The following is an 18,964-nucleotide window of genomic DNA, read 5'->3' as shown; positions in this document are numbered from 1 at the left end:
TTTTTTATAATTATAATTTAATTCGATGAAAATGATATATGCATATATTTCAATCATCTCTACTTTTTATAAAATGTTTTGTACTAAAATAATTTTATTTATTTAAAAGAAAAAATTATAATTAAAATAAATATATCATGTTATAATTGAATAAAAATATTATAATATGAGAAACTTTTAATCATAAGTATCACATATACTATTGATTAGTATTACAAGATTAGTATTATAATAATTTAATTTAATCTTGTCCTGCTTTCAAAAATAATAAACATACCGAATATGCTTGATTTAGAATCTGAAAAAAAAAATAGCTATATTATTAATATTAATAATCGAAATAATTTTCTGTGCAATATACATGATGTTAATATATTCACTTTTTCGTGGAATATTTTAATCGATTCAAAAACAAACGCAAAAGTTGAGTTACAAAAATGAGATTTATTTATTAAGTTATAAGCAAGTGAAATTTTCGTTATACGAGACAGAAATAGAATAAAACAGCTCTATCTCCGACATACCATTGCATTACATCGTTTTGTTTCTTTGTCTCGCTTTATATAACACAAAACTTGAATTGCTTATAATATAATAAATAAGACTGATATTTTTGAATACCAATTTTTGTATTTATTTTAGTTTCTAGAATCGAGGTTATCTATAAAGTTATATCTCACGAATATATTAACATTCTATATTTATCTACATACCAAACAACTTTTACAACGATATTTTTATATACTCAATTTCTCATTAGATATTCTACCTTCACAAATATCCTGTATAATATTTCTTTTTTTTTTTAATTTCACACATTTTTGTTTATCTTGTAGGATATTAATTAATTTACTTAATTATCATAATCATAAGATGAAAACTTACCGACATAAAAGATGGTAACGTTAAATCAATATTTTGAAAATTAGATATTTTACATTTTAATTCGTTAGCCAAGCTTATCATAAGAATTACACGTTGAAAGCGTACGTCGTGAAAATACCACTTTTCGTATACCACATCATCTGCTATAGACGAGCTCTAATAATTTGAAAGAATTATATTTTATTATTAAGAAAAATAATATTGTATTATTATTATTATTATTATTATTATTATTGTATAAATTAAATTAAATTACTTTTTTTGATATGTAATTATGTTTTTGCAAATAATTGAATAAATCATACCGCTTCAAATAAACGTTGAATACAATAACATAATATATAAAATTGTATTAATGCACCGAGTGTATACGATACAAGTAAACATTTTTCAAAATACTTGGCCGTAGTCTGAAAAAATTATTAGCTTTTCTCTTTATGAAATAAATGATAGACGAACGATAAAAAGAAATATGATTCTGCATTAAAATATTGGAATATAAAATGTACCATTGCAAACATAAAACTGAGAAAGCAGAACCGGAAAACGTAGCTTAAGTAAAGAAATCCAATATTGGGAGAAATCAATTTTTTCAATATAATAGTCGTCCTATAATAATTATAAGTTTCTTTTTATTTAAATTATATTATTAAAACGTTGTTGAAATATTTGTTATGATAAACGAAAAAAATATTAAAATACACGGATATTTAAATATTTTATATATAACTAAAAACTTTTGATTAATCATCGATACAAAATAAAAATTAAAAATTAATCATGTGAAAATATTGAAAAAAAAAAATAATAATATTGCTCATATTATGAAATTTAAATAAAATTAAAATTAAACATTAATAAGATTTACCAATTAATTAAACTTATATGAATACTTACTCGATTACAGTTTCAAAATGGCGGGTTAACAACTTCATTTCCTGTCTGATCGTTTCAACATTTTCGTTTTGCCAAATAATATCTTTGTAAAGATCCTTCGTTATTTCACGTTTCTCTTTAAGTATGATCGCAAATTTGATTTTAAGGTATTTGTATTGTGCCGTTATTAAAAGACACAAGTATATGGTATAGATATCCAGACTAATTTTCCTCATTATCATATCTTCACCGCCAAGCAATTGAAGAAGAACGCCACAAATAAAAATATCGTTCGAGAAAGGTTGTTTGGAGAAAACGGCTGGCATTATAAAATCCTCGTAATAAAACTCATTCTTTTGAAACAATTTGATCAACGGCGATAATATCCATATCATAAGCGAAGCAACACTGGCAATTATATAAATTTTTAAAGGCATCTCTAACGGTTTCACCGTGTCGATTATCACGCTTCGAAATATTTCGTCCTCTGTGATCAGAAGATGATTCAATTTTCCAATTAATTTATGTAACAATTTTTTACGACTATGTAAATATATGTTGAAGACGATCACTTCAAACGAGATGGCTATGTTCACCGTACCATCCTTCAACGCTTTTTCCCCCGACACGTTGAAAAGTCCGAGAAAACAGGCAGTCACGTATATCACTTCTATTATCCAAGCGATGACGAAATAGATTTTCAAAACTATGGATAATTTCTCACTTATATTGTTCATCGGTAAAAAGTTTCCCGAAATCATGTTTACGAGGACGTTCAAACGATTCAAATTTTGAAAATTCATCTCCCTTCTTTGCTTAATCTTCTTGTAATTTTTATGTGACAGAAAAAATAATAATTTTGATGAACGAAAGGAGGAAAAGTCTGGAAGAAAAATTTTTATGTATCTTTCTGTTCAAATTTGACTCGTGAAGAAATCTTGAAGTTCGAATTTAAAAATTTATTATACGATAAATTTAGTGACACTGAAAATGATATAAGAGCACTTTTCTTTTTTAATATCGTATTGTAGCTTACGAATATTGTGTCAATTCGAGATGTTGCTTGTCACTGCATTCTTCATCTGTTTATTCTTTTTCTTATTTTTATCAGCATTGCTGTATACAGATTATATCTAGTATCGTGCAATTTAAAATTCTTTCAGTATATAATTATCGATCGTATAATTACAACTAAGTATCTTTCCCTTTAATCGTATTTATTGTGGGAGAAAGAATTTGTATATACAATCTATATACAATGTATAATTTACATCAATTATCATCAAATTGCTTAAAATGTCTCATAGTTTCTTCTTCTTCTTTTCTTGTTTTATTTTTTTTGATGTAGAAATTGAATTTGATAAATTTATAAAGAAATTAATCACTTGAAATGAAAGAGAGTTGAAGTTTCTTTCCACCTTTGTCATTATATTATTGATTGAAGTGATAGTTTGTTTCTTCTATAAGCATGGGATTAAGAAAATTACAAAACTTGATGTTATCTGTTTGTAGATGGAAAATACGTCTTTCTTAAGTGAATTAAACCAATTATATTTTATAAAGTGTTCTAGAGTTGTCTTATTCAGCTAAATTAATGTTTCTATTCTCGTTTCATCATAAAACAGTTCTATAAGTTGTATATATTTTTATGTGTACATAAAATAGTATCACTAATGTTGCTGTTGATTGGAATCCAATTGTCAGGAAACATTGTATAATATATTATTTAATATACAATATTTGTTTTCAAATATAATAACAATATATCTCTGCTTTCGTGCATTTTCCAGGGACATCTTGTCGCAGAAAAAGAAATGGGAAACGAAAGATAAAAAGATAAATTTTAATAAATTTCTTTTGCTATTTGTTTCACAAGTTATAAAGGTAAGCATCACTATTATATAATTTGATTCGTTAAAAATTATCACATAATTCTTTGTTTATTGTTGATTTTGTTTCAAACATTTCCGCATTACTATACATAGACATGTCTCATATCTTTATAAAGTATTTTAACATTCTCTTGTTCATAGTTTGATTATTGATTTTATTCTTGTTATCATAAAATTATTCTTAAAGTAATTTTTAAATGTATATAAATAATATTATTAATTCATTATTTATTCACTTTAAATTAAATTTTTCTCAAATTAATATTCTTTTAATTAAATATTATCTCAATGTTTCATTTAAATACAAATTATAGAATTAAATATATATATTAGAAATATTAGAAACACACACAATTCGTTTACTTGCTATTTTTGCATTTTTAAATTATATTGGAAATGGTTTCTATCTATTCTAATTCGTTTTATATAACATATGTATCGACTGTTATTACAATAATTTAATTTAACTCTGTCTTGCTTTCAAAAATAACAAACATACCGAATATGCTTGATTTAAAATCTGAAAAAATAATATTGATATTTATAGTCAAAATTAATAAATTATTTATACGCAGAAAGTTTTTCAAAATGAATCGATTAAACTTTATATCATTGCATGAATAGAAATAAGAAAAAATTTATACGAGAATCTCGAAAATCGAAATACATTTTTTTTTGCACATTCATAAATATTTTTTTACAAAAAGAATTTATATTTTAATATAATAATCACTCACAAGATAAAAACTCACCGACATAAATGACGGTAATGTTAAGTCGATATTTCGAAAACTAGATAATTTGCATTTTAATTTGTTAGCCAAGGTTATCATAAGAATTATATGTTGAAACTTCACGTCATGAAAATACCATTTTTCGTGTATTATATCGTCTGCTACAGTTGTACTCTAACGATTTGAAAGATATTATATTATTTAAATTTTTAAACATAACTAATTAGTTTTTTTTTTTTACGTCATTTATGTATCGCAAACAAAAATAATAATGCATTATTGTGTAAATTAAATTGTAATTTTTTCGTGAATTATTGAAGAAAATCATACCGCTTCAAGTAATTGCTGAATGCAATAACACAATATATAAAATTGTATTAATGCACCGATCGTATACGATACAAGTAAACATTTTTCAAAATACATGGTTGAACTCTGAAACAAATAAATAGCTTTTTCTTTATAAAAGAATAAACAAACGGATAAGGAGACGTGATTCTGCATTAAAGAATTGAAGATGTACCGTTGCGAGCATAAAACTCAGAAAGCAGAATCGAAAAACGTAGTTTATGTAAAGAATTCCAATATTTGGAGAAAGTAATTTCTTCAACATGACGGTTATTCTATAATGATAATGATAATAAATTTTTATTATAAAATTATATAATTAAATTATATAATTTAGAAATTATATATTGGCAATATATAATTATTATTGTATACGTTCAATAATAGCAAAATTTTATCAAAAATTTAGAATTTTTATAAAGTATCTTTTAAATTGTTATATTTTTAAATAATACGTATTCAGATTATATTATATGATATGAAATTTAATTACACAATGAATTACTGCTTAAGAAGAATTAAAAAAAAAAAATAACATTATTAATATATAAATTAATAATTCGAAAGATTCAATATTAATCATATTTGCACTTACTCGACTACAATTTCAAAATGGCGGGTTAACAACTTCATTTCCCGTTTGACCATTTTATCATTCTCGTAAGAGAAATTATTTTGCCAAATAATATCGTAGAAATCTTTCGATGTTCCCCGCTCGAGTATCATCGCAAACTTGATCCTAAGATATTTGTATTGAGCCGTAATTAAAAGTATCAAGTGCATCGTGTAGAGATCCAGGCTGACCTTTCTGAGCAACGTGTATGCACTGCCAAAAATCTGCAGGACAACGCCACCGATGAAAACACCGATTGGAAACGGTTCGTTTGATATGACTGCCGGCACTTGATAATCCGTATAGTAGAACTCATTTTTTCGAAACACCTTGGTAAACGGCAACGATGCCCAAATCATAAGCGAACCAACGCTAGCGATTATATAGATTCTAAGAGGCTTTTCCAACGGTTTCACCGTACCAATTGTCACATCTCGAAGCGTTTCGTCCTCCACGACTAGAAGGCAATTCAACTTGCCGATTAATTCACGTAACAAATTCTTACGATTGTGCAGATAAACGATCAGGATGAACACTTCTAACGAGATCACAATGTTCACTGTACTATCCTTCAACGCCCTTTCCCTCGACACGTTGAAAAGTCCGAGAATGCAGGCAGCCAAATACGCCAGTTCTATCATCCAAACGAGGATCGTATAGATTTTCAAAACGATAGATAATTTCATTTTTGTATCGGTTATCGGTAAAATATTTCCCGAGGCTATGTTTACGAAAGTGTTCAAACGATTCAAATTTTGAAAATTCATTTTGTACCCTTACTTTTTCCAATTTTTATCGGTATAAAGATAACAGTTTGGATACAAATTTATTAGAATGAAAAAAAAAATTTTTTTCTTTTTCGACGATGTTAATTTATTATTACTTTTTTCTACGATTATGCAGTTATGTTCTTGCTTGCGAATGATCTATCATTTCAACGTATTCGATACAATTGTTGCTCGTCATTGCATCGTTGATTCATTTTTACCAGCATTACTATACACAGGCTACGCCATATCACGTGCAATTTAAAATTCTTTCAGCGTATAATCATCGATCGTTGGTCGTTGGTTGCAATTACAACTCGGTATCATTCTCTTTAATTTGAACAATTATTTATCTAAAAAGATCCCTATACGTATATATTCGTACGTATAAATGTACAATTATTGTACAAGAATTGTTTAAAAATCTATCTACTTAGTCACTCTCTTTTGATGTAGAAATTTATCATAAATTTATAAAGAAATTAGTCACGTGAAAAGAAAGAGTCGAAGTTTCTTTCTTTCATTATAATATTGAAAAGATAATTTATATTACTTTTAGAAACATTTCAAAAATCTAAGAGAGAATCACGAAACTTAACATTATTCATAGCTCGGTAAATGGAAAATTGTATAACTCTGAGATGGATTTTAGATGTGCCAATTATATTTTATGAAATTCTGAAATTGTTTTATAGTCGTTTATCATAAAACAATTTTTAAAGTAAGTTTTATATATATATATGCATATATTTTTATGTATATAAATAATATTATTAATTCATTATTTATCCAGTTCATATCAGAAATATTAAAAATTACAGTTTCGTTTGTCGATTATTTTTGCATCTTTAAATTTATTAATTATATTGGAAGTGATTTCATTCTAGAATTATTCTTATTCGTTTTAGAATATATGTATTATAATTAAATAAAAATTCCATAATGTAAGAGACTTAATCATGAATATCATCATATATATATCATTGATTTAATCTTGTTTTGTTTTCAAAAATAATAAACATATCGAATATGCTTGGTTTAGAATCTGAAAGGAAAATAGCACAATTATTAATAATCAAAATTATTAGATTAACTATAGGTATAATATTAAAGTAAAAATCGATTGATCGTATGAAAGAAAAAATATGAACAAATATTAACTAATACACATAAATAGAAGAAAATAATTCGAATAAATCGAACTATTCAACTTTAATTTATTTATAACATAATAAATAAATCTCGTATCATTTTTGCGTATCAATTTCATTTATTTATTTAGTTTCTAAAATCGATTATTCAAAAATATCTTGATATATTAACATCTTACATGTACATATTTATAATTTGTTATTAAATATCTTCATAAATGTATCATGTATAATATTTTTTCTTTCTATTTTTTATTCTATTTTTGTCTATCTTAAAATATAATATTAATTAATTTATTTTAGTATAATACTTCATAATCATCAAATAAAGACTTACAGACATGAAAGATGGTAATGTTAAATCAATATTTTGAAAATTGGATATTTTACACTTTAATTCGTTAGCCAAGCTTATCATAAGAATTACACGTTGAAATCGTACGTCGTAAGTGTACCATTTTTCATACACCACATCGTCTGCTATGGACGAACTCTAACAATTATATTTTATTATTAAAAAAAAAGGAATAAGTACTTTCTTTGATATTTAATAATGATTTTTACAAGTAATAAATCATACCGCTTCAAATAAATCTTGAATGCAATAACACAATATATAAAATTGTATCAATGCACCGGTTGTATATGATACAATTATCGTATACGTGAGTTTTTCTAAAAGTGAAGTCTGAAAAAATAAATATGTTTTTACTGAATGAAATAGAGCGAAAAGGACAGAAAGTGCAATTCTTTTCACTTAATCAAGTAGACCAAAATGCAATTAAAAAATTGAAATTTACGATATACCGTTGCAAACATAAAACTCAGAAAGCAGAACCGAAAAACGTAGTTTAAGTAAAGAACTCCAATATTCGGAGAAAGCAATTTCTTCAACATACCAGTCATCCTATAATAATTATAAATTTATTATTTCAACAATTGAAGTGTTTTTACCTTGTAAATTATCATATAGAAAATATGATTATATATTATGACAACCAAAAAATATGCATCTAGATATAATTTAAAGATAGGTATGATTAATTATCGATACATTGTATAATAATCGTTAATTATAATAATGAAATATAAACATAAATAAATTAACTTCAAACTTGCACGAATGCTTACTCGATTACAGTTTCAAAATGGCGGGTTAACAACTTCATTTCCTGTCTGATCGTTGTATCATCGTCGTACGGGATATTTTGCCAAGTGTCCTTTCCAAAGGTTTCACCCTTTTTCTTAAGCACAGTCGCAAATTTGATTCTAAGATATTTGTATTGTGCCGTTATTAAAAGGTTCAAATGCATCGTGTAAAGGTCTAAGCTGATCTTCCTAAATAACAAATATTCGCCGCCAAACAGCTGAAGGAAAACGCCACAAATAAAAACACCTGTTGAAAAAGGTTGCTCGGATAAAACGACTGGCATTGTAAAATCCTCGTAATAGAACTCGTTCTTTTGAAATAATTTGATCAACGCGGATGATATCCAAACCATAATCGATGTGACGTTAACAAGTATATATATTCTTAAAGGTTTTTCCAACGTTCTTATCGTGCTAATTGTCACGTCTCGAAACGTTTCGTCTTCGTTGATCAGAACGTGATTCAACTTCCCGATTAATTCACGCAACAAATTTCTACGACTGTGTAAATATATGTTCAAAATGATCACTTCAAACAAGAGCACCATGTTCACTGTACCATCCTTCAACGATCTTTCCCACGGCACGTTGAAAAGACCGAGAGTACAGGCAGCCAGGTATATCAGTTGTATTATCCAAACGATGACGAAATAGATTTTCGAAACTATGGATGATTTCTCATTTATATTGGTCATCGGTAAAAAGTTTCCCGAAATCATGTTCGCGAAAGCGTTCAAACGATTCAAATTTTGAAAATTCATCTCCCTTCTTTGCTTAATCTTCTTGTAATTTTTATGTGACAGAAAAATAATAATTTTGATGAACGAAAGGAGGAAAATTCTGGAAGAAAAATTTTTATGTATCTTTCTGTTCAAATTTGACTCGTGAAGAAATCTTGAAGTTCGAATTTAAAAATTTATTATACGATAAATTTAGTGGCACTGAAAATGATATAAGAGCACTTTTCTTTTTTAATATCGTATTGTAGCTTACGAATATTGTGTCAATTCGAGACGTTGCTTGTCACTGCATTCTTCATCTGTTTATTCTTTTTTCATTTTTACCAGCATTTTACTATGCACAAACTATATCTCGTTTCGTGCAATTTAAAATTCTTTCAGTATATAATTATCGATCGTTAGTCGTACAATTAAACTTAATATCTTTCTCTTTAATTGTATTTATGTAAAGAAAGAATCTTTATATATATATATATATATATACAATAATGTAGAACTTATTGTCAAATTACTTAAAATATAGTCTCATAGTTTCTCCTTTTTTTGATGTAGAAATTGAAAGGGTGAATTTATAAAGAAATTAATCATGCGAAAAGAAAAAGTCGAAGTTTCTTTTCATCTTTGTCATTATATTATTGATTGAAGTGACAGTTTATTTCTTTTAGAAGCACGCAATCAAGAGAACTATAAAATTTGATATTGTTCAACAACAGTCTGGTAAATAAAAAAGACGTGCCAATTATTTTATTTTATAAAGTGTTCCAGTGTTCCAAGTGTTCAACTAATCATTTATCATAGAAACATTCACGAAGTAAGTTATATATATTTTTACATAATATAGTATAGTATTCTTGTTGATATCGTTGATATTAAAATTTTTGCAATTTCTCAAAAAATATTGTATGATAATCAATTTGTATTCTATTTTCACATATTTGAATTGCATTTTCCAAAAGAATCTCTTGTACTAAAAAACAAAATGGAAAATTAAAGATGGTCTTTTTTAAAATTGATAATTTATAGAAAGAAATATTCCCTTCCTTTCCAACGACTTCTTAACAATTATCATATTTTTGTTTATTGTCGATTTTGTTTTAAACATTTTATACATTATATTACACATACATATAGATACATACTTACAACACAACACTCATCATATTATGTATCATACAATGAATCATTTATATATATATATGTTGAGTTAGATATTGCTTAATTTTCGTATATGTATTATTTAAACATTTATAAATACATTTACTTATACATAGTATATATACAAATAATATACAATAATATAATGTATATACAAACGAATACATACAATTTCTTTTACAAATAATAATTTAATATGCTATAAAAATATATTATTATTTTTCATGATGTGAGAAATATTTTTCAAGTAGTTAATGGTATATGTATGCAGTAATAACATTCATTGAATTTTGTCACTTATAGAGATTGATTAAAATTTTTTTTTTAAATTTTAATCGTACAATAAAAATTTGCTGATCAAAAGACTAAGGTATAGATTAAGTAAATTGCAAGAAACAATACCTGCGGTAGAATATCCAAGCAGATGGTGATAAATTGTCCTTTCTCCAATTGCTTGAGTCGGCCTGTAATTGAAACTCAAAGTGCCATTGCTTGTCTCTACACTTTTAAAAACGTTTAGCTGCAAATGAAAAAAAAAAGAAAAAGTATAATAGAATAGAATAATGATTTTGATTATCATACAGATTTTTTTTACATTCAAATTATACAGATAAAAATAATAAATCTAGTTAGATATGTTTGTATATATTTTCTTATAATAAATTATTATATATCAATTTACTTCTTTTGTTTTTTAAATAAGAACTAACTATTTTGAATGTAATAAATTTCAGAACGCTTCTTTTTTCTTGAATTAAACGGCATAGAAGTTTTCGTTCTCTTATTATTCTCGTAAATATTCTGATAAATATACAGAGAAACGGAAGAAGTGAGAACAGAGATCGAGTCGAGACTTGGCTTTTACATTCGTGAAAGAAATTCAATAAGTAATCGAAATTCTCAATTCTTCTTGAAACATCGATTTTGCCAACAATTAGAATTTTAAACCTCTTTTGACTTCTGAAATTCTTAAAATATTCTTATGATTCGTGTGAAACGAACGAAAATAATTTAAAAATTGCGGAGTATTCGATTTTTATAATATCTTTCTAAAAAAATTTCTAGAAAAAATTTACATTAGATTCTAATTACAGGGAAGAGGGAAGGAGAGAATTATTTTAATATTTATTAACTCGTTGCTTATTAAATATTCATTAATATGCCAAGTGTCAAATATATACATATGCAACGTTGATTGAATTAAATTTATTACGTAAATTTACCTGTTGTTCCGATACTGACAATTTTTCAGTAAGGATATACCACATCACGGTCTCTTGGCATCCAGGAGTAGTTAAAGATCCATCATAATGATAATACGTTGTATGATCTTTCGGTAAAAAGAGAGACGGGATAAACTTGCTTTCATTCAACTCTGCACTCTTCCCGATTCCGTTAGATATTAATTCCGTTGCTTTCAGAATTGGCATTATTTCCATATTGTCTTCGCTATCCAACTGAAATGGCATTTCTATATTGCGTAAAATCAACTCTTATTTATGAAATATATGAGTTATATTAACAATGAATAATAATAACGAAAAAAGTCGTAATAAATATTTAATAATAAACATAATACCTCGAATAATGTGGCGACAACAGCTATGCCATTCTCGTGCTTCGATGCAGCGCTTGTATTGCCATATTGTTCTTTGTAATGCACGAAATGTAACTCCAATGCATCACGATTGTTGTCCACAGTGTGCTCGGCAGGCCAATGAAAATGTATTTGCTCAAGGATATAAGTGGATTCAAGATTTGCCCCTTCGAGATGTACCGGTACACCAGATAATTGAAGTTGTACTGTAAAAACTTATATTTTAGCAGGTATTTAAAAAAAATAATAATAATAATAAAGTTAAAATTTTCTTTCTAAATAACGAAGAAAGAAATTTTTTCATGAAAGAAGATGTTATTTGAAAGTGTGCCAATTTTATAATTAGATAATTAGGTTCAACAAATAATTTTACTATCAGCTTCTATCTAGGATAATAATATTCTTTAACGATTTGAAAAATCGTTTGGTTTGATTAATGAAAAAGAAAGGAATTAGTTATGAATATATGTTTTGCACATTTTAAATTTTGATTTTACGATGAAATTAACATCATCGTTAAAAGTTTTTTTTTTTCTGCTTCTATTATACTTACCAGAATGACCGTTGTTCGTGATTTTGCATTCAAACGCAAAATCATATCTTATGAATTTAAGTTCACCAATATCGGTATTAATGGTATCTTCAGTGACGATGTTGATTGGTGATTGTTTCTTTCCAGTCACGCATAGACCTGGCCAATATGTCGGACCTAAACGAAGAAAAATGGAAAAGGATTATGCTTCTTACGAAATAAGAAAATTTAAGCGATTATTCCAACAGATTAAAATAAAAAGAAATAGAGATAGAAACTTTAGTCTAATTAACTAATTAATAAAAATTAAATTACACATTTATTAACTCAAAATATAATAAACTTCAATATACATTTCTACGTATTAACTTTTGTTTTTAGTCTTTAGAATTTTGTTTCGATGATATCTAGATAAAATTTTTAAGTAAAGTTAAAAATAATTACCATGCTCTCCCGAATACGACCAGTCAGACGCTCTCGCCGCGCATAAAACTGAAACAAAACAAACGTATCAGTTAAAAAGTTGAAAATTTAAATCAAATAATATCTATTTATTTGAATTGGATAACTATTTAAAAAACAATTTCGCTATTATAAAAATTGAAATTTATCCCTAACTTTGTTGATCGTTTGTATCACTTGAAATTATAATAAGTTAATTGTCAATAGTGTTGATAATAACGTATGTAAGATACATGAACTTAAACTCAATATCTTGAAACTTTTAAATAGGAATATCGAGCGAAACACCAAGAAATTCGCTCTCGCAATAAACTCTGTACGAGGTTCCGTGAAACGTCATGTTATGATTATCAATTTTTATTAATTATTATTTTCATTTTATCCTTTAATGATAATATTAATGAACAAAAGAGAAACGAAACTATATAGATTTGAAATTGAACAGAGTCCTAGATAGAATTGGTCGTATATGTTAAACCTGTTAAACCGGTTTTCGATAAAATGGATAACAACTTTATACTAAATTACAATCAAGTTCAAGAACTCTTAAAAAATATCTTGCATACTAGAAAACACATACGTTATATGTACTATCGTGGTTAAAAAGAACATTTTTATTGTAAAAAATAGTGTCAAATCAATATGACTGTGAAAACTTGTCCCGCTTAAAAGAAATATAGATATTTATATCAGACTACATGGACTTTCAAGATAAACAAAAAAAGAAAATATAAAAATTAACGTACTCAAGAATCTCAATTGGGGTTTATTTTTCAAGCTCTGAGCAATTGAATTCTTTATTAAAAATGCCTGTTGGCAAACTATACGACAGGCCAGACTCTTCAACAAATTATCAACAACAAATACCATATTATTTTAAACGCATGATTGATCATGCTTGAATTTGAATGCATGTAATAATACGCATGTGTATTTTTACTATTAATATTTAAGAATGAAATCCATGTAATTTGTTATTTAAAAAAAGCTTACCTGGAAATTAGTTACTACAAATTCCACGACAATCAGCATTGTATGGTGACTTTTACATATCATCTAAAACCATAGACGAATCGTTGTGTAACAGTCAACCTGCCTACTTGCCGAAATCCACAGGAGCAAATCAAAACGCATCCCTATAAAATTTCGAATTAGAAAGGTTGAATGTGTTTTCCTGCACATGTAACGTGACGTAACCGTTCTCTCTGAACGTGTGCTTCGTACTAAAGACAGCTCACTTCTGTGTAATGTAATGTTACGTTAACACGACAAAGTTATGGTTATAACGACATATAATGACAAGAAAATTGTATCCAAAGAAATGTAAACGTTATAAGTACGATTTAAACAAAATTACTTACCTTTTCTCATCATTGAAAGCTATATAGCTATATAGCTATATCGATATAGACAAAATTGGGCAAAATCTGATTAATGATTAAAGATTAAATTAAAATCATAATTACTAGTGATTAAATAACAGACTGTGGATTTTTATATTTTATAAAAAATATTATATGAAATATAAATTATATCTCTAGGAGTAATTTTTCATGTAATAACTTCTTTCATGAAAAGAAAAATTTTTAGAAAATCATGCCATTTCAGAAGTCACTTTTTATTTTATCCCGATATTTCAATCGGTTGTTGAGATATAAGCACGTAAAGTTGAATCTAGATCTATGACCTAGTGATTTATATTTTTTCCTAGAATTGTATCTCTTATTTATTTGGAATTAAGGGTTGAGAGGTGCGAGAGAAAAGTAAGTGACGAGAACGGAGGTAATATATTATTAAAAACACCTCTTTCTTTACACGATGATATCTCGAGAACCGAAAGTGGTATCGAGATAAACAAAAAAGCATTTCAAAGAACAAAGTTCCACGCTTCTAACGATCCTTCATTCGTTAACCAAAAATCATTATCTTCGATGTTATAACGGTTTAAGTTTTTCGTAATTTTAATACAGCTTCGTGATGTAAATTACGCGAGAAATATATTTTATTTCTGCAAGATTATCGCTTACAATGATCTTATATACAATGATATATGTTGCAGACCTTTAATTGATTTAAAAAGTCTTTTGATGAAAGTGAGTTGGATCTTTATTTAATCGACTTGTTCGGATTTAATTACATTGATTGCTCAAACTGGTTTTTGCGGGTCCCATAATTTTTGAACGCGTAAAAACTGTAGCCGAACATCTTATATTAATATTATTTATGTAAAATATGCAAAACATGTACAGTATGAATGAATAATATATTTGCATGAAAATCCTCAGTCTAATAGTTAATCAATTCTCAATAATTATTGATTAATAATTAAGGAAAAATAAAATAATAATAATAAGAATAGTAAAGTAAAATTGTAAAATTAAAAACTATAATTATTTCAATAATCTTTAATCATTTATTATTTACATAATTTTAGATTATTTATTTATTTTGTGATATGCTAATAGGGTTTTCTTTAATATAATTCTCATTTCAAATATTTTATTTCATAATTTACTCTCAGTAAATTTATTATTTTTTTTTCTTTTTTAATAAGAATAATCTTTATTTAAATTTTATTGTTGTTCACGTATAAAATGTAATGTTTCCAACTCTATTTTAAAAATTTCGATTGTATAATATGCATGATAATCATTCAAATGAGAGAAAAATCTAATCATTTTGAGCCTGGTCGTCAGTTTGCCTATGCACAGGCGCTTCTAGCACAAAATTAAATTACAACTTGAAAAATAAACCCTTACCAACATTTTTATACGTTAAATTTTGCTTGAGTGATGAAGTATTTTACGTGTAAAAGTAAATAAAAAATATAAAACAATAATTAATTCTTATTTAAGATCTCGTTTTTAAAAAAAATCAAATTTAAGAAATATGTAAAATAAACAATGAAATACATTTAATAATTAATGATTTGCATCTTTATTTCATAAAAATTCAAAATCTGTAATAAATCGTTATTTTTTTATCATACATCTCCATTTAGTTATTTGATATAGAACTTTTTCCTTTAAAATATTAAATATATTAATAACTTAAAATCTGATAAAAATGGATCTGACTTCCTCCTGTAAGGTCCTCAATTTTATAATTTCATCGATGTGTCGGAAATAAGAGGTCCGGAAACCAATGATTGAGTATATGAAGCAAATTATTAATGTACCACATCCTATTGCACATATATATGTGTATATGCACATTGAAATACTCGCAGAACAGAGTAGTAAGTATTTACAATCTGTCATGAGGGAACGTTTATTGATGCAATAATCAAAGATTGTCGATAAATAATATGCATTCATAAGTATTTGCATATGTGTGTGTACGTACATATGTGTATAAGGCAAAAATCATGGCGGGATTTGCAGTAAACAAAGCATTGTATCTTAGTAAAACATTAAAGAAATTTTCTTTTTACAAAAGTTTTTATTGTTAAATTCGCTTTGACATCAACTACAATGCTATAAAATCAAAAATATACTAATTATCAAAATAATCACTTATCGAAAAAAATATATATATATTCTTTTGTAATTTTAAATGTTGCGATTAAAAACTAATATTCTTCGAAATATTTTTTATGGAATTAACAAAAATGATCTAAGAAATCGAGCGAGTTGGAGCGAACATTACGTATAAAAGAATTTTTAAAATCTCTTAAATACTTACTCAGCCTCTCTAAAGATATTAAATTCGCATTGGATATATTTATATTACATATTTTTCTTGTAAAGTTCGATATATATGTGTGTTATATATGCGTGTTACAAGAGTTCATTACCCAATAAATTCGATAAGTAATGCGTGCGGCAGGAAATAAAATTAACCTCGATGATCGTTGGCTAAACTGAACATTACGGAAGTAAGCACTGTATATGTACTTACGTTTCTATTAATGACACGATTAGAATGATGCTGAAATTCTGAGAAAACTTATGCGATGTTGTGCACGTTCTGAATTGATACTCGATCGATCCTTAAAGGAATGTCGGTGTTTTTAAATTGCTGTTTTTAATGTTGATGAAGAATCTAAATGACTTTTAATGAGCATAAATTAAGCTTCCGGTTATTATAGAAAGGATTTTCCTCAAGGGTCAATTGTATTTTCATCAATTTTTTTCCCCTAATTATTCTAATCAATCTCAAACTTGCGAAAGATGATCACGACAAGATGAACACAAAGAAAAATGTGTTTATTACATTTTGGTACTGTTACACTATAATTATTTTCGTTTTTATTTGCGTAAATCAAAAGCGTTATTGTTGTGCTCTAAAATTGTTCTTCGTTAAAAATAATTTAAAAAATTCTGTATTCGGATTTACACTTTTTCTAGAAGAAGAAAAGTTGGATTTCTTCTTTTATAACGCATTCGTAAATAAATAACTAAGCACACTAAGCAGTTTGGAAGCAGTCAAATTTTTGCATAAAGTAAAAAAATCTCTTTTAATCATACGTAAAAAATATTTATTGACATTGACAACTATTTTAGGCAAGAAAGATTGAAAAATGAACGGAATGTCCAAAATTTGTTTAGAAACAAAAATGATCATATTGAAGAAGCAAAAGATTAATTTTAAGTCAATTTAACATTTTATTTTTTCGCTTCAATATATATTATTTTACTATTCAACGAATTTTAATTGCAATGAATAAGTAATAAGTAAGTTAATGTGACTTTGATCATGTTTTTATTTGAAATTCCTTATTGCTTTCAAATCTTTGAACAGTAAAATCAAAGTTTACGTTGTAAAAAGTGTATAAATAGAAATTTCTACAATGTGAGTATTTAGATTGCAAAAATTCAAATGTTCAAACGTTGTAGTAGAAAGAACCTTCCCTTTATGAAAATAATGGAATATCGATGGAATATCAAATTGCAATATTATTCGATCTAAGCATAATTATTTCCTTACCTATGATAGTTGTAAAGATTATGCAAAAATTCTTCATTGTGAAAAACGCTACCTGGAACTGTCAGAACTCGATGACACGAACGTGATAACGATGAGCATACAACTGGTGTACACGACGTTAATTTAGCTAGATAGCCCCGAGATTGACGAGACCCTACTATGTATGATTTACTTTGTGCATTGTGTTAAGCATTGTGATTGCTGCATGTATAAATAAAAAATTAATTTCTTATTTTTTCAGGAACACAAGCACGCTAAATTTTAATATTAATGTTACTTATGTGATAATCGAGTCAAATTTCAAAAAATAGATAGAATATCTTGCCATTTTTCATTATACATGTAATTTAAAATTAGATTAAGATTCTTGATTAATTATTATTATCCGGCTAATCCGGCTAATATATTTTTTACGAATGTTAAAACAGGAGATGAGAAAGGGATTACTTTGAAAGACAATCAAAATAGAAGAACAAATAGTATCAATAAAGCTTAGTAAAAGTTCGATTATTTAATTTATAAAATAAAAATTAGATATTTCTCTATTTTAATTTAAATCTGCCACAAGAAAATAATTATTATAATTATATTATATAAGTAATAAAGTATAGACAATCAAATATGTATTTCAATGATAAATGATTCCATTTGATGAACTCTTCTCTTAATATAATAAGATAATCAGATCTCCTTTAAATCTTTATTCAAATATGATATTGACAATATGTTTTAAAGTAAAACTGTACTCTAAAAAGGAATGCAAGTAAAAATATTAACCATTTGTTGAAAAAAATATCGATTTACCTAAGTGATGAGATAACATCAATAAAAGGATCAAATATTTTAAATCCATTGTCCATATACGCACAGACAACACGAACGTCGTTTTTATCCAATGACATGACATTAACAACAACTTTCACTTAGATTTTTTTCGCAAATTTCTTGATAACGTCGACGGAGTATCAGACAGAGTTTGCACAAGCTACTGAATTAATAGACTATGCTCTTCCTATCTATCTCTAGACAAAGTTATAAATACAGAGTACTTATATAAATATTTCAACGATTTCGTTACATTTTGCAGCAAAGATGTCGTAGAAATGTTCATTTTCTTCTTCTAAAATATTTTTA

General features: G+C 26.4%; 4 protein-coding genes and 1 long non-coding RNA gene across 11 annotated transcripts; 1 reads left to right on the top strand and 4 right to left on the bottom strand.

The window, feature by feature from the left end:
* Nucleotides 1-145: 145 nt before the first annotated feature.
* Nucleotides 146-2,890, bottom strand: Or170 (odorant receptor 170). Of its 4 annotated transcripts, none has more exons than XM_086910131.1 (6): nucleotides 2,798-2,890; nucleotides 1,783-2,644; nucleotides 1,395-1,494; nucleotides 1,191-1,295; nucleotides 886-1,041; nucleotides 146-298 (listed from the first exon to the last, which is right to left on the bottom strand). In XM_086910131.1, exons 2-6 carry the CDS (start codon nucleotides 2,562-2,564, stop codon nucleotides 242-244), a joined length of 1,200 nt encoding a protein of 399 aa, XP_086766257.1. In that variant the 5' UTR covers nucleotides 2,565-2,644; nucleotides 2,798-2,890; the 3' UTR covers nucleotides 146-241. The 4 variants fall into 4 exon arrangements, with proteins under 4 accessions (XP_086766257.1, XP_086766258.1, XP_086766256.1 ...); XM_086910132.1 differs by having other exon boundaries at nucleotides 1,783-2,248; nucleotides 2,363-2,868; XM_086910130.1 differs by having other exon boundaries at nucleotides 1,783-2,861.
* A 435-nt stretch (nucleotides 2,891-3,325) lies between these two features.
* On the top strand, nucleotides 3,326-11,517 carry LOC147657383 (uncharacterized). Of its 3 annotated transcripts, XR_015292571.1 has the most exons (4): nucleotides 3,326-3,460; nucleotides 3,552-3,645; nucleotides 9,821-9,966; nucleotides 11,405-11,517. It is a non-coding gene; the product is annotated as an uncharacterized LOC147657383 (long non-coding RNA). The 3 variants fall into 3 exon arrangements; XR_015292570.1 differs by lacking the exon at nucleotides 11,405-11,517 and having other exon boundaries at nucleotides 9,821-10,192; XR_015292572.1 differs by lacking the exon at nucleotides 11,405-11,517 and having other exon boundaries at nucleotides 3,354-3,473; nucleotides 9,821-10,192.
* LOC100863329 (uncharacterized) lies at nucleotides 4,022-6,320 on the bottom strand. Its single transcript, XM_003693048.4, has 5 exons — nucleotides 5,331-6,320; nucleotides 4,911-5,010; nucleotides 4,718-4,822; nucleotides 4,406-4,561; nucleotides 4,022-4,173 (listed from the first exon to the last, which is right to left on the bottom strand). The coding sequence occupies exons 1-5, from the start codon at nucleotides 6,113-6,115 to the stop codon at nucleotides 4,117-4,119; spliced, it is 1,203 nt and encodes a 400-aa protein (XP_003693096.1). The 5' UTR covers nucleotides 6,116-6,320; the 3' UTR covers nucleotides 4,022-4,116.
* LOC147657384 (uncharacterized) lies at nucleotides 6,972-9,552 on the bottom strand. Its single transcript, XM_003692864.4, has 5 exons — nucleotides 8,398-9,552; nucleotides 8,074-8,173; nucleotides 7,847-7,954; nucleotides 7,604-7,759; nucleotides 6,972-7,160 (listed from the first exon to the last, which is right to left on the bottom strand). Exons 1-5 carry the CDS (start codon nucleotides 9,174-9,176, stop codon nucleotides 7,104-7,106), a joined length of 1,200 nt encoding a protein of 399 aa, XP_003692912.2. The 5' UTR covers nucleotides 9,177-9,552; the 3' UTR covers nucleotides 6,972-7,103.
* On the bottom strand, nucleotides 10,211-18,853 carry LOC100868988 (carbonic anhydrase 6). 2 transcript variants are annotated; one of them, XM_031915997.2, is made up of 6 exons: nucleotides 18,635-18,853; nucleotides 12,884-12,931; nucleotides 12,461-12,616; nucleotides 11,890-12,113; nucleotides 11,534-11,767; nucleotides 10,211-10,830 (listed from the first exon to the last, which is right to left on the bottom strand). In XM_031915997.2, the coding sequence occupies exons 1-6, from the start codon at nucleotides 18,735-18,737 to the stop codon at nucleotides 10,642-10,644; spliced, it is 954 nt and encodes a 317-aa protein (XP_031771857.2). In that variant the 5' UTR covers nucleotides 18,738-18,853; the 3' UTR covers nucleotides 10,211-10,641. The 2 variants fall into 2 exon arrangements, with proteins under 2 accessions (XP_031771857.2, XP_086766260.1); XM_086910134.1 differs by lacking the exon at nucleotides 18,635-18,853 and adding an exon at nucleotides 17,831-18,212.
* Nucleotides 18,854-18,964: the final 111 nt, after the last annotated feature.

The sequence above is a fragment of the Apis florea genome, unplaced genomic scaffold, assembly GCF_048593485.1.
Source record: "Apis florea isolate Af1SG1 unplaced genomic scaffold, ASM4859348v1 contig_3170_pilon, whole genome shotgun sequence".
In the NCBI taxonomy this organism is placed as follows: domain Eukaryota; kingdom Metazoa; phylum Arthropoda; class Insecta; order Hymenoptera; family Apidae; genus Apis; species Apis florea.
Note: the sequence above shows the minus strand (reverse complement) of the source record. Positions and strands in the feature narration are given on the sequence as shown.